At 42.2% G+C, this 12,940-nt stretch overlaps 2 protein-coding genes across 8 annotated transcripts; one reads left to right on the top strand and one right to left on the bottom strand.

Moving 5' to 3' along the window:
• Nucleotides 1-1,280: 1,280 nt before the first annotated feature.
• Nucleotides 1,281-5,340, top strand: LOC112291292 (protein S-acyltransferase 8). Its single transcript, XM_024538480.3, has 5 exons — nucleotides 1,281-1,822; nucleotides 2,954-3,136; nucleotides 3,321-3,626; nucleotides 3,805-4,038; nucleotides 4,235-5,340. The coding sequence occupies exons 1-5, from the start codon at nucleotides 1,751-1,753 to the stop codon at nucleotides 4,778-4,780; spliced, it is 1,341 nt and encodes a 446-aa protein (XP_024394248.1). The 5' UTR covers nucleotides 1,281-1,750; the 3' UTR covers nucleotides 4,781-5,340.
• Nucleotides 5,341-9,844: 4,504 nt separating this feature from the next.
• LOC112291832 (uncharacterized) lies at nucleotides 9,845-12,522 on the bottom strand. 7 transcript variants are annotated; one of them, XR_012218905.2, is made up of 5 exons: nucleotides 12,197-12,522; nucleotides 11,848-11,915; nucleotides 11,266-11,335; nucleotides 10,545-10,640; nucleotides 9,949-10,306 (listed from the first exon to the last, which is right to left on the bottom strand). XR_012218905.2 is itself a non-coding variant. In XM_024539744.3 (4 exons), exons 1-4 carry the CDS (start codon nucleotides 12,505-12,507, stop codon nucleotides 10,157-10,159), a joined length of 627 nt encoding a protein of 208 aa, XP_024395512.1. In that variant the 5' UTR covers nucleotides 12,508-12,522; the 3' UTR covers nucleotides 9,845-10,156. The 7 variants fall into 7 exon arrangements, 4 of the variants coding, with proteins under 4 accessions (XP_024395512.1, XP_073394782.1, XP_073394783.1 ...); XR_012218906.2 differs by having other exon boundaries at nucleotides 9,949-10,290; XR_012218907.1 differs by having other exon boundaries at nucleotides 10,211-10,350.
• Between the last annotated feature and the right edge of the window lie 418 nt (nucleotides 12,523-12,940).

The raw sequence follows: 12,940 nt of genomic DNA, 5'->3' as shown, positions 1-12,940 counted from the left end.
TTATTACATCCTTTGTATCATAACACACTCTAATATGTTTGTGTTTAACTTGAATGTAAATTTTTGTTTATTGCTGCATCAAATGGATGCTGAAATAAAACAGACATAATTCAAACTTTTAAAAATCATGATTACAATTTATTATATAAAATTCTTAAGTCGATGCGGTTGTAAAACCTTACACAAACAACACACGTTGAATTTTAATAAATCTAAACACTGGTGCATATTCAAACACTTTCATGTATCACACATACTAAAAACAAAACATCTCACCATTGATTCTTAAAATCTGCAAAATAAATCACGTTTCAGTCTCGGATTTGTTTAAAACTCAAGACATGAAATGCTTGTTTGACTACATGACAATCCAAATCATCAACCACTCAAGAGTCTCTTGCAACAAAAACACAAAGTGAATATAGAATCCATCCAAATGATATGAAGGATACTTATTACATAATATTATAAAATACAAACAAAAATTCAGTCACCCGAGTAAAAATCCATAGAAATAAATAAATAAATAAATAAACACGTTCCATATTTTCCAACGTAATGATTCATGAGTCCGTTTTTTGAATTTTTAAAAAAGTAATGAGTATATTTTGAAATTTAAAAGCATTGGCAAGTTGCGCTGGAATTGGTGGAAGGGGAAGCAATCTTTGTTGGTCCCTGTGAGCCTCGTTAGACCCCATTCACACTGGAGGAGGAGTGCGCGTGATGAGCTGGCCAAATCACCCACTAGGAATAGGAAATGGATGAATGAAAAACAATCATCCAATGTATCCCATTTATAACAGGACTCAGGCACCTTCATTCATCTCATCCTGTGGTGCAGAAGAACAGGGGAACATAAGAAAGTAAACGTTCCCAGTAAGTCGGGGATCCCCCAAGGAAAACTTAGTTTTACACTGAAAGCCCCTGGGTTATTTTAGATTAGAGAAAAGATTGTGGATAATAAATACCCACACGTTTATCCGGGCTTCATCGAAAACTGGGATGAAGACGAGGAATATTCGTTGAAAATGGATGAATTTTCTCGGGGCAAGCATGAAAAGGAGCAGTCCAGCGGCAGAGGAGGGGCCGCGGTGAATGCCGCTGACAGACTTGAGGTGGCGGCCAGACTGGCAGAGGCCCGATTTCCGGAGCGGGTGTAGGGACGGGTGAGGTGGGGGCATCAGGATGGTCGGGGACAGGCCGGGCAGGGGGGAAAAGGGGGAAGAGAAGAAGGCAGGCTGGAGATCTGGCGTCGTACCTGGCCCTGCAAGTCCCCTGTCTCGTTTCGCTCACTCAATCACTCACTCTCGTCCTTCCGTCCCGCCCCATTTGCCAGAGCTACCCATTCTCTCTCTCTCTCTCTCATTCAGTCGCGGAGGGCGTCACACTCTGCTAGACCTCTCCCTTTCTTTCTTTCTCTCTTTTCTCCCTCGTGTTGCTACGTTCGCTGCATGCAATTGCGGCGGGGTATGGTGAGGCTCCGTGGGCAGGGGCCAGGTATGGCGAATATTGAGATCAGAAGGCCGTTGCCTTGGAGGTGAACAACGGGACGGGGTTCAAGGGAGGAGGAGGGGGAGGGAGGGGGGAAAGGGGCTTAGGAAGTAGCCCAGGTGATGGCACAAGGCGGATGAGAAAAAAAATATCATTGCAGGAAGAGGAGCAGGGAGGAAGAAAGGATTGACGGGACGGCTGTGGACAGGGGCAGGTGTCGTCGTCGTCGTCGAACGCGCGAGGGAGTAGGGCACTCGCGATGGGGGATAACCCTAGTCAGAATCAGAGTGGAATGGGCAAACGAGTGTATCAAGTTTGGAAAGGCAGTAACGTAAGTTCGGGTTGTTGTTGTTGTTGTTGTCCGAATTTTTTTATTTTTCTACTATGAGTTTAGTTCTTCTTGTGGTTTTAAAACGATATGTAAGTGTAAGAGATAAACGACGTGTAACAATGGCGTTTGTCGGGACGAGCTGTCGAACCTATGTATCCGCGAATATTCCATATCCGTCACCCAGTCTTGTACTTAGAAGGATTTTATGTTGAGAAATCCAGAGGTAGTAGCAACATACCCAATAGAGGAACTTTGAGCTTAGCGAATTAGGATCTGTACCACTGAGCGCAATTTGTTATGTTTGAAATACTCGGGGAATTTCAGTATCACGGAGTCCAATATCTCAGTTAGTAGTTTCTTGTTCTTTTCGTTTGTGGTTGCCTACCTGAGAAGGTGATATATGTAGCTCAATCCAAGAGCATTTCTCCATTGATTATTGGCGCTCTGGATTTCATTACGCCGAGGGGAAGGGCTCCAACGGTTACCTGGATGTTTCATGCTTCCGAGACGTATAAAATTGCAGGCCTACCATTTCTTTACAGAGTTACTATTCTGTGGAAGTGAAGTTTCAAGACAGAGGGAATGTATTGCGCTCATGATTTCAAACATTTTTAGCTACATGTGTGGCAACAGGTTAAGCGTAGCAATCTTTCATTGTCGCACACTGCGTCTATGTTACGGTACTGATTTGTCTTGATACACAAAGTTAAGAGTGCAGCCTAAGTCGTGAGCTCAATTGCGACTCTTATGTTGGGATGAAATACGTTGTCAGCGGTTCCTTTACAAGTCTTTTAAGGTTGTAGGACAGCGTAGGGTATTGTCTTGGTGCAATTTCAATGAATCTTAAATACTAGTGTATGAAAACTGGTTGGTTATGGATTTTATAACTCGTGTTTATCTTGGGCATCGAGTAACAGCAACCGATTAGGCTAAGTCTTGTGGAATTTTAGTCGGATGATGATCTTTAATTAATTGAAGCTGAACATAGGTCATGGGCAGTCTTACATAGATGTGAAGGTTTGCACGGTGAGAATACTCAGGTATGGAGTCTCCTTGACCTATATTTGGAACTAGAAGCTTTAACATGAACTGCAGTGAGCATGTGTTGATGTTCAAGTGATTGATGTGCAGAGGTTCTTCCTATGCGGGAGATTGGTTTTTGGTCCCGATGTAAGATCGCTGGGGGTCACAGTTTTCTTGATCGTGGCGCCGGCAGTCTGTTTCTGTGTTTTTGTTGGTCGTCATCTGCTTCATCATTTTGATAATAATGGAGGAATTGCAATTGTTGCAGTTACTGTCATCAACACAGCGTATGTAAGTACATTTACTTCAAGTTGCATGATAGATTACGTGTTGACTAGTTTGTGCATGTTTTAGCTTTCAGGGGAACCTTGACGCGTTGGATTCTTGGACGTCTCTGAGCTATTGAGTTTTTCGGCCGCACCTGCTTTATTGTAAGGCTGTGTTTTAACGTGCATTGGGAACTTTGTTGGTGAAGGTACTGGTCTTGCTGCTATTGACATCAGGAAGAGACCCAGGGATTATTCCTCGTAACACTCACCCCCCTGAACCTGAAGAAGACTTTGACCCCAGCACCTCTCCAGCGGACTGGGGAGGGCAGACCCCTCGTTTACGTCTGCCACGAACAAAGGATGTCACGGTCAATGGGGTCGTCGTGAAAACAAAGTACTGTGACACTTGCATGCTTTATCGTCCACCGAGGTGTTCTCACTGCTCCATATGCAACAATTGCGTTTTACGATTTGATCACCACTGCCCTTGGGTTGGACAATGTATTGGTCAGGTACGCACTTTTCTTGTTCTATCACCTATACTACTTAGGCACATTCGATGAATTATGATGCGTTGGTGTGTTATTGATCATACTTTGTTGGTTATACGAGTTTGGTTGATGGTATTGCTGTAAGAGCTCTCACACGCCTGATTGTTTCTCGTGGTCAATTGTACTGTGATGTTTGCAGAGGAATTATCGATTCTTCTTTATGTTCGTGTCATCAACTTCACTTTTGTGTGTGTATGTCTTTGCAATGTGCGCATTGTACATAAAAATCTTGATGGACGAAGGAGGTCGCACGGTGTTGAAAGCTCTTTCTAAGTCTCCAGCTTCAATTGTTCTTATGGCGTATACCTTTATATGTGTATGGTTCGTGGGCGGACTCACTGTGTTTCATCTGTATCTCATAGGCACAAACCAGGTGTGTTTCTTTATAGAGCTCACACGCAAGTTGTATTGTGACTCACGACTATATTAGGTCGTAAGTTTGCATGCTTTGTTTTCCTTCAATTTTATTTTTTTATTTTTATTTTTATTTTTTATTTTTCTTTTCCCTGTTTTATCACCTCCCGACTTTAATGTTGATGGCGTCCTGGTCCTGTTTTCTTGTGCTGTAGACAACCTATGAGAATTTCCGGTATCGTTATGAAAGCAAGGAAAATCCTTACAATCGAGGATGTCTTCTTAATTTCAACGAAATTTTCTGCTTCAAGATTCCGCCTTCCAAGAATCGGTTCAGAAGTAGAGTGCAGGAAGTCACTCCGGGATCGATGGGTATTACTCAACAGTCGAGGGATATGGGAGAAATGCATGGATCGAGTGCTGGTAAAGCCCCTGATGTGGAACAGGGATACAAGCCTACTTGGCCACATGCCGAAGACATGGTCGGAGAGGGGGGTGAGCTGGAGATGGCTGGAGGTCGGGTTAGCACTGGGAGTGAATGTGGGATGGAAATGAAGGATAGTTTCGACCCACGCCCTTTTGAGCAAGGGCGTCCAGCTGTAGCCCACCCACGTCGCTCTAGCTGGGGCCGAAAGAGTGGTAGCTGGGAGATTTCTCCTGACATTTTGGCCATGTCTACTGGTGAAGCCCAAAACCACCGCGGTCGTGGCCACGTCCACGGTCGTACGAATGGGGAAACAACGCCTCCAAACAATCGATGACACAGGTGCGCCTTTTTCTGAGCCATAGACGACCGCAGAGAAGGGGATGAATCGTGTAGAGATGAATTGTAGGAATGGGGAGGGTGGAAGGGGGATTTGAGACGTCGCTCGGATCTCTTCGAGGTAATCCACATCATGAGTGAAGTTGGGTGGATGACATGCTGTTGTAGAATAAGTTCCATGGATACGTTGATAGAATGAAGATGCACATGCATCACCTTTGAGGACAATGATTTGCCAATCATGAGCAAGTTCAATTTGACTGGCGAGGGACTGGCAAGTGATGTTCATAGCATTCTTGGCGTTGGTGATTCTGACTCAAAGCAGCAGACGATTCACTGACCCTTTGTTCGAATCTGCAACTAATGGAGGTTCCTGGTCTGGTTTTGTGTTTGGTTTTAACACAAACACCAGGAGTGTATCCTGTTGTTCTGGATCCCCGATTGGATGCTGGCTTTACTCAGGTATTTTATGTAAGGTGGTTCTACTCTTAGTGCACAATGTCTCAGTGATTGTATTGTATTTTCCGTTATTAATTTGACAAATATGTTGGCCCACAACCTGCATCTTCAGTGACTTTATTCATACGATCTGTAAGTGAATATGTTATCCAATATTCTGCCCTGGATCATGTATATTCATCTGCTTCTTTTCAGTTATTCGACGAAGCTGCAATAGGGATCTATTTCTATATTCTTAGTAACCTGGTGGAGTGAATTTCCGTCTTCTTGGGAGCTATCCTTCGCTTGGTGCAACGTTGCATAGTCTCCGATTGTCTATGTCGGTTCATCTTTGATGATCTGTGGTACTAGGTTTTCATCACAGGTTGTGTTGATCCCGTTTTACTACCAGAATCAAGCGCAGTTGGAATTGGTGTCATCTTTGAGGTCAGGCAGCAGCGCAGGCGGTGCTCCGTGTCCCCACGTCTTTTAGCTAGGCTCAAGTCTGAAACCCTGGCCTCGGTTGAAGCCCATGGAGTTGCTGTAGGTTGCTGTCCACGTCACGGAAGAAAAAGGGACATGAGTATGTATTTTATTTTTATTTGTTTTCTTAAGGAAAAAGTGCAGGATATTCCTATGGGCCTGCCGGATGCATTCCTCGAAGGTAGGCTGTAATATCGACACTGGATATACTAGCTGGAATGGTTCACCCTATACACAGCGAACTTATTCAATGGTTGATCTTTCAATTTAGTTGAGAATTTTTTTCCTCAGAATAGTACAGTTCAGGCTGCCGACTGATTTACAATGCAACCTACTGAGTCTAGTCGTTACCCTCCTTCAAATCCTGTCCATTGAGCAGTTTGTAAAAAACTAACAATTTAGCAATTCCAACTGTTCACATGCTACTAGCAATGTGGTTCTCATTTAAAGATGCCCTCCTCTCATTTTTTTGTGAGGATGGAGGAGTTTGTCGGAAGAAGTCACTTCTTAGAGCGATACTTTTCAGGATTAAGTTCCAGTCTTTGAGTTGAGCATCGATTCCAAACATATGAATTTCAAGTAGGTAAAATGATAGCTAGCCGGTATTGAACAGTTGTAATTTATGATCATTCTACGTTTTTGCTGCAATGCGTGCTTCAACTTTATAAGTCTCGAACATTTAATCCGCTTAGTGTCGGAACGAAATCCAAAAACGACTTGCAAGGGAGTGCCTTGCTGGTAGGATACAACCTTTAATAAGTGATATATTTACTCTACCAATTGGTGATGATGTGGAACTCATCGAGATCGAGCAAGATCATCTACGATCATTCGTTGTAAACTCTCTTCCATTTCAGAAGTACTCACAACTCCCAGGATCAATTATAAATTATAAAAATAGTCGCTCTCTAGAAAAAAACATAGCTTAACATGTAACTTTGCTGCAGATCTAATGCTGGTATATCTTAGAAGTATACGATGTAGAAAATTTTCAAAGTGCACTTCATCCTGAAGAATTAATTTGAACACTGGAGTACCTGATTCACTCCATTGCGCAGCTTGCTCTCGATGTCAATTAATTTCCCCACACGCACAGATTTCCTGGCTAAATTGAAAGATCTGACTCCATCTGTCGTCTAAACTAGATAAAGATATGTATTCAACTCCAGGTGTGGTCATTGAACATAGCATGACAGATATATAGTTAGTGTACTGAGGACATCCAACATGAAGAGTTTCCACAACAAGCATCATTACTTTCTTTTCCAAAAGTGATACCTGCTGAGTAACAGAACCTGGTATAAACTGAATGGACTAGATGACAGGTTTGAAGTTGTGAGAGCCAGCATCGCAAACTTGTTAGACGATAGTAAACAAATTGACGATCTTAATCTTCACAAGCTGCAAAACCTTTCCCATCTTCAGGCTCCTATTCACAAACTGAGGAGATTTCTCCCTCATAATACCTGTCGGGTTGAACTCATCATCAGTCAACACGTTAAAATTTTGAAGCATCGACATCAGACTTTAAAATCCATTTCCATTCTTCGCACGGAGAATAAAGCCCAAACATAAAACTATGTTCTCCTCGACGTTTATCATCCAGTTGCCTGGCCGTCTTGAAGACACATTGTCAAGCTGATAAAATTATGACCTCGAATGGCCGCCCTACCAGATGAATAGGGGTTCGACACCTCACTGGTCAGGAAAGTTAGAGAAAATTTCGTTGGCCTCCTGCTCCAACTTTCGCAACTCAGACGACGGTGCACTCCATCCTCCAATACCAGCTTCTACTTGCTAGACCACGGCGATCTCGAGGTAACTACAAAGGTAAATGTAAGAAATCCTCGTTGATGTAACAAAATAGGAACAGAGCAAAGTCGATACAGCCCGAAGATGATGGAAGTACGATGGACAGTACCAGAGGCAGTAACAGCATCAAATAGCCAGCAAAATGAAGTTAGTATTGGACCTGGACGAGTGTCATCACGATTATAGTTATAAAGAAGATAATGCTTCTCAAATTCTTCATCCTAAGCCACTTGCATTGTGCACAAGTACGCCTTCTCCTTCAGCAGTTAATAACTGCACGCAGACCAACTTAATTGTGAAAGACCGTTAACTGCACCTCTCTATAAACACGACATTCTCAGTGACTCTTCAAGGGAACATGCTCTGAAGCTTTATAACTTTCAAGAACTAAGAGGAATGAGTGATCCTCAATAGAACAGCGATAGGGGCCTGAAGAGGCTGGTCAGACCGATAAAGAAGTTCAGATGAGTATGGTGGCAGTAACTCCAACAATGAGGCCAATGCCTGCTGGGACAAGGCTGGTGGCATCCTTCGCATTGGATCCATAGCAGCCATCATACTTGCCCCCACCTAAGTGCCGCTCACGCGTCCCACTCCAATACTCCACCAGAAATCGTCGAACCTCACATTCCAGCTTCCTTCTTCATCGTGCCTGCTGTTAATCTAACGTCAAACCTGGTCTGCAGCAAGTCGAAACATTAGCAGCAGGCACGATGTTGCTATTGACGTTCTGCTGCTATGTTTCGACCTGCTGCAACCCTCAAACTCGAACAAGAAACCAATTGTCCAATTCCTTCTTTGTCTCCCGATCGAAAACCTCTCCATTGAACTCCACAGCATCAGAACTGACATTCGAAAATAGCCACAAACGTGCTAAGATGATCATGGTCCGAACTCCAATTACCCCGCCATCAGCACGCTTGCAGATTCGAAGAAATAGGAATTCGGAGTTGTTTTTTCTTTCATGAATTCAATGGTTGATAATCACGAGATGAAAGAGAGCACAGACTTTGTAGGCGCGAGACGACCAGAAAACGAAATCGCCATTCTCCCTTGTATGTTTTCATGTGACGAAGCTGCAAAGCGAAGCTATTTCACAAGACTTGTCAGTGAGTTATTTCACTTGTCCTGTGTGGGCACTGTGTCTCACACTTGAATTATCCCAAGCAAACATTCCAGGCGCAGCGATCACAGGATCTCGACGAAACAGACTAGAGTGTGATCGACAGACACGCAACACGCCAGAAGCGAAAGACGTAGATGTCAAGATGGTCATGAATGTCATGAACGATGAAGCATGGGCTTGATCAATAGAGGAATTGGTTCAAAATGGAGCTGATGTTCTAATATCAAGAGTCTGTTTCCACTCCCCACCTCTAGATTACTCCGTACTCTAACGTGCAGGACCTTCCACCAAAATTGTGGAGATTCTAATCTTGCAGAAGATTTCTTTATACAAAATTTAGGTTATCAGCAGGCACTAAGATTTCAACAGCTATGTCCTAAATCGGCAAAATCTCTACAGCTTTCAGCTGTTCTAATATGCAATTTTTGTTTGAATTCATTAAAGACGAACTACATAAATACCATTGCTTTTGTGAAGTATGTGAAGATAAACCTGGTTCGCTGCCTGGTTCTTATTTGAAGTTACAAAATGCGTGACCACCATGAATAAGGCATAAGAGTAAGCGATTCATGTTCCCAGCACTTAATGCTATCTGGATCAGTTCAGAGCCATCGAAACCTCAATCACAGGGTCGCACACGTTGTTGCTAAAATCTGTTTTTAAAAATGACCTACCATTCAGGTGTCGCGCTCTTCGCGCAACAATGGTCATAATCTCAGCGTCTTGAACTGTATTTTCACTAATAATCACTAAGATTGTAGCTTCGCATCACATAGCTAGAAAAGCCTAGAAAAGTTGGTGCAACGGCGTTGAACAGGTTTGAGCCCCTTCACGATGCCTGACTTCCCATCATAATGTAGGTGGGGGAAACACAGCAGAGAATTCTTTCGTTGTAATTCTAATCTACCAAGGAGCACAGAGAACTAGAGAAGAGTAACACATCGACCTCTCATTTTAGATGACGAAGAATTTGTAAGTAGCAGCTCTAATTTCAGTTTTGCAAATTGCGGTAGGGAAATGCTATCGTATGCATCGGTCATCAATATACATAAAATCACATACCATGACCTTCCCAAGAAAAGTAACCCCCATCAAAGGCCCTCTAAATTGTAAGAAGAAAGTTTTCTACGATTTCGCCTAAAATGAATCAGATTTATTGCATTCTGACCCAACTAGTAAATAATAATACATTGCACCCTGAAATTTATTCCAACGAAGTTAGTTTCTTCAAATTCATTCTGAAAATATTAGAAAAAGCTGAAGGTAACTGCACTTCAGTTCACATAGCATCTATGAAGTTCAACAAGTAATAAGAAAAGAGCAGCTGAATTATTGAACTTCGTATGACACTTGGAAGAATTGTCAGAGTCTACTGCTTGATCGATAGAGTCACGAGCGTCTCAAGAATTAACAGCGGGATCTAGTGTAGAGTAGAGAATAAAGCCAGCCACTCCACTACATGCCTAAATGGATCCAGGTTAGTATAAAGCTTCGCTACCTAAAATCTTAGTGATTCTAAACCTTGGAACTACAAGACACCTTCATCACTCTGAAATACCTGTCGCGAGACTTCGCTCGAAACTCCAGAAGCTTCGATACCCATGATTTCAGAAACTCCAATTGAAACCAAAAAAGATAATTCGGCAGCTCTGCGACATGGGAACACTTCACATGCCAATGTAATGATACTTTCACGTCTGATGAATAACCTGATTCACCTTGGATAGGTTGGGAAAATGGTCCAAGCATTATTGACGGAGCCCTTGAAAGTATGACGGCAAGCAGCCACAATATCTTTAACAAAACTCTATAATACGAAAATTAATGATATATGACCCTTACAACAACGTCTTATCGACAATCAACAGCTGAGAGTCACTGGTATTGAATGTAATGCACTTACATCAACTGGATTATCGAACTCACAAACATCAACGTGTTCAACCGACCTGTGCCTTGCGATCTCCCTCAACACCTCTCCGTCACCTACACCAAGGACCTGTGTCCCATCAAAGACATCACAACGTGCAACTTGAGTCAAGCTGATCGGGTCCACAAACTTAGCTTGTAAATTTCGTCGGCATCACAACGTTCATCTCCTGAATGTCCATCTCAGTAGCCCAATTAGAAATTGCATCGAAGGTTCATAACCATGATGCTTATTGTATGTCGGCCACTTCATCCAGAAAGTGTAGAGAGTTGCCTTCTTGGAATTAAAAAACGAACACAGCGGAAGTTAAGAGATCGTTTCTTGGTGTGCTCACTCATCGCGCTGAGTAAGCTGAATTACACTACCCAAAACGAGAACCCTTCCATACATGGCTAACCGGGAAAATACACCCATTGCTAGGAACAAACCCATCAATCTCATCAGTCTTCGATTCTGCTGTAAAAATTATATGCCGCGTGCGTCTAGAAGTAAGATCATTCTAATGAAACTGTGAACAAAACCCTTGACTCCGAGCAATCAATTTAGTATTAAAATTCAAAACAACCAAAATAGAATATGAAACAGCAACTGCTCAGATTGAGCGTTATCAATATCTTCACATACTATGCGATTAAATATTTAAAATCCATCTCATTATCGTTGAAGAAGCTGACTGTAGGATGTGAAGAGTTACCTTAACAACGTCTTGGTAATCGGATTTGAACTCAAATAAAATCTCCCAATCAACAAAGAATGTTCTTCCCCTGCACCGTGTAAAAGAAGCAACAACAAAACCAGGTTAAGAAGACCAATGCAAGCGTTCACGAAGTTGTCGTATTTGAGATGCACCATATACTCTAAATAATAACACGTAAATAAATCAACAATATCCGGATATATATGTTATATATCCAAATATATATGTTGCATATGCGAATATATATCTGATTTTTCAATGTGTCAATCTAAAATAATTACATGAAATTCAGAAAAGAAACACTAGGAATTCATTAAATACTTAATTCAAATACAGGCATTGAACTTCCGTGATGGGAAATACCAAAGTATCCTTCACTTTTCAAAATGATAAAAATAAAAGAAATAAATAAAGAGCTAAATATTTTAAAATGAGTGCGTCAGAGAATCTCAGAAGAACAGCAAGTGTGATTAGTTAATTTCCTATTTAGCTGATTACTACTGTATGTGAAAAATCGAAATGCCCGCACACAATTCTAGATTCATGACATCAACGGTAGACAAAACGATCCGACATCACCTTCCTGCTTGCCTCCGCATAGCAATCCATGTTGATGGTCGAAGATTTCAGGGGGAACAGTAACTATCCTTCACATGTACTCTCCCGATATCATAATTAGTCGCGTACCAACGCGAAGGTAGAAGCACTCAAAACAGCAAGGTACAACCATTCCATTCGGCAACCAAACAGCCACCGCCACACAAACACTCCATAAACTCCGCAAATCAAAACCTCACTCCAGCAACACATCCACGCCACCAATAACCAAGTACTACTCCAATCACCACGCATGTTCACCCCATAGCCCAGGAGAAAAACGGCTCCACCACAACAAAAACATTCTCGTGAGACTCATGGGAGCACGCACCAGGCCACAAAGACAATAAGCTCATCTCCAAGAACCATTCTGGCAGGACGATGACAAATTGAATTGGGCAGTGACTCGAAGATGAGCTCCGCTGCGACGTGCATGCGATGCGATGCGATGCGAGGCCCATCGCCTTCCTCGCACAGCCATAGCCATTGCCTCCTTTCTTTCTCCTCCAATTCATCGTCACAATTTCCAACGAAACCAAGTCGTCGACGAACGATGTGAAAACTTCGTTCGCGTACCCGTCTTGGGATCCCTGGTCCCTTTTCACACCGTCGTCTTCCTCTGTCGCGCGCTCGCTCTTTCATTCTCCATGGGTGCAGCTGAATTAGGGATTCTGGGGTTCATGAAAGGTTGGTCCCTTTCATGGTGGACTTGTCTTTGTGGAGTTGTGTTGCCCCGTTCATTGCCAAATTCCATATCAACATGGGAACCTCCTTTCTCTTCCTCGTCTAGGCATTTCTTAGTGATGTGCTTGGCACAATGTTTATCAACTAATGAGCATTTAAAATCACTTTTACTTTTTATACTTTTGTCCCTTTTTTAAATGCAATAGGTTTGGAAGAGGATGGTTTTTTGAATGATAAAATTTGTTGATGTATGTGTTTGTACAGAAGAAAAATAAAAAAAATAAATAAATAAATAATTATATATATCGTTTTGGAATTAAAATAAATAGGTGAATAAATCAATCTAAAACTAATTATTGTATGAATAAATATTCATATACATGATTAAAAT

Source organism: Physcomitrium patens, chromosome 14, assembly GCF_059467195.1.
Source record: "Physcomitrium patens ecotype Gransden chromosome 14, ASM5946719v1, whole genome shotgun sequence".
Classification (NCBI taxonomy): Eukaryota; Viridiplantae; Streptophyta; class Bryopsida; order Funariales; family Funariaceae; genus Physcomitrium; species Physcomitrium patens.
The sequence above is the reverse complement of the archived record's forward strand: the minus strand, read 5'-3'. Positions and strand labels throughout refer to the sequence as shown.

What these genes read in the sequence shown, in the direction of transcription:
- LOC112291292 (XM_024538480.3), top strand. Translation starts at nt 1,751, where the DNA reads ATGGGGGATAACCCTAGTCAGAATCAGAGTGGAATGGGCAAACGAGTG. An exon ending in CTGTCATCAACACAGCGTAT is followed by an intron (nt 3,137 to 3,320) that starts GTAAGTACATTT and finishes TTGTTGGTGAAG; the next exon opens with GTACTGGTCTTGCTGCTATT. An exon ending in TTGGACAATGTATTGGTCAG is followed by an intron (nt 3,627 to 3,804) that starts GTACGCACTTTT and finishes TGATGTTTGCAG; the next exon opens with AGGAATTATCGATTCTTCTT.
- LOC112291832 (XM_024539744.3), bottom strand. Translation starts at nt 12,507, where the DNA reads ATGAAAGAGCGAGCGCGCGACAGAGGAAGACGACGGTGTGAAAAGGGA. An exon ending in ATTACCAAGACGTTGTTAAG is followed by an intron (nt 10,641 to 11,265) that starts GTAACTCTTCAC and finishes GATGGGACACAG; the next exon opens with GTCCTTGGTGTAGGTGACGG. An exon ending in AGTTCGATAATCCAGTTGAT is followed by an intron (nt 10,307 to 10,544) that starts GTAAGTGCATTA and finishes TGGCATGTGAAG; the next exon opens with TGTTCCCATGTCGCAGAGCT.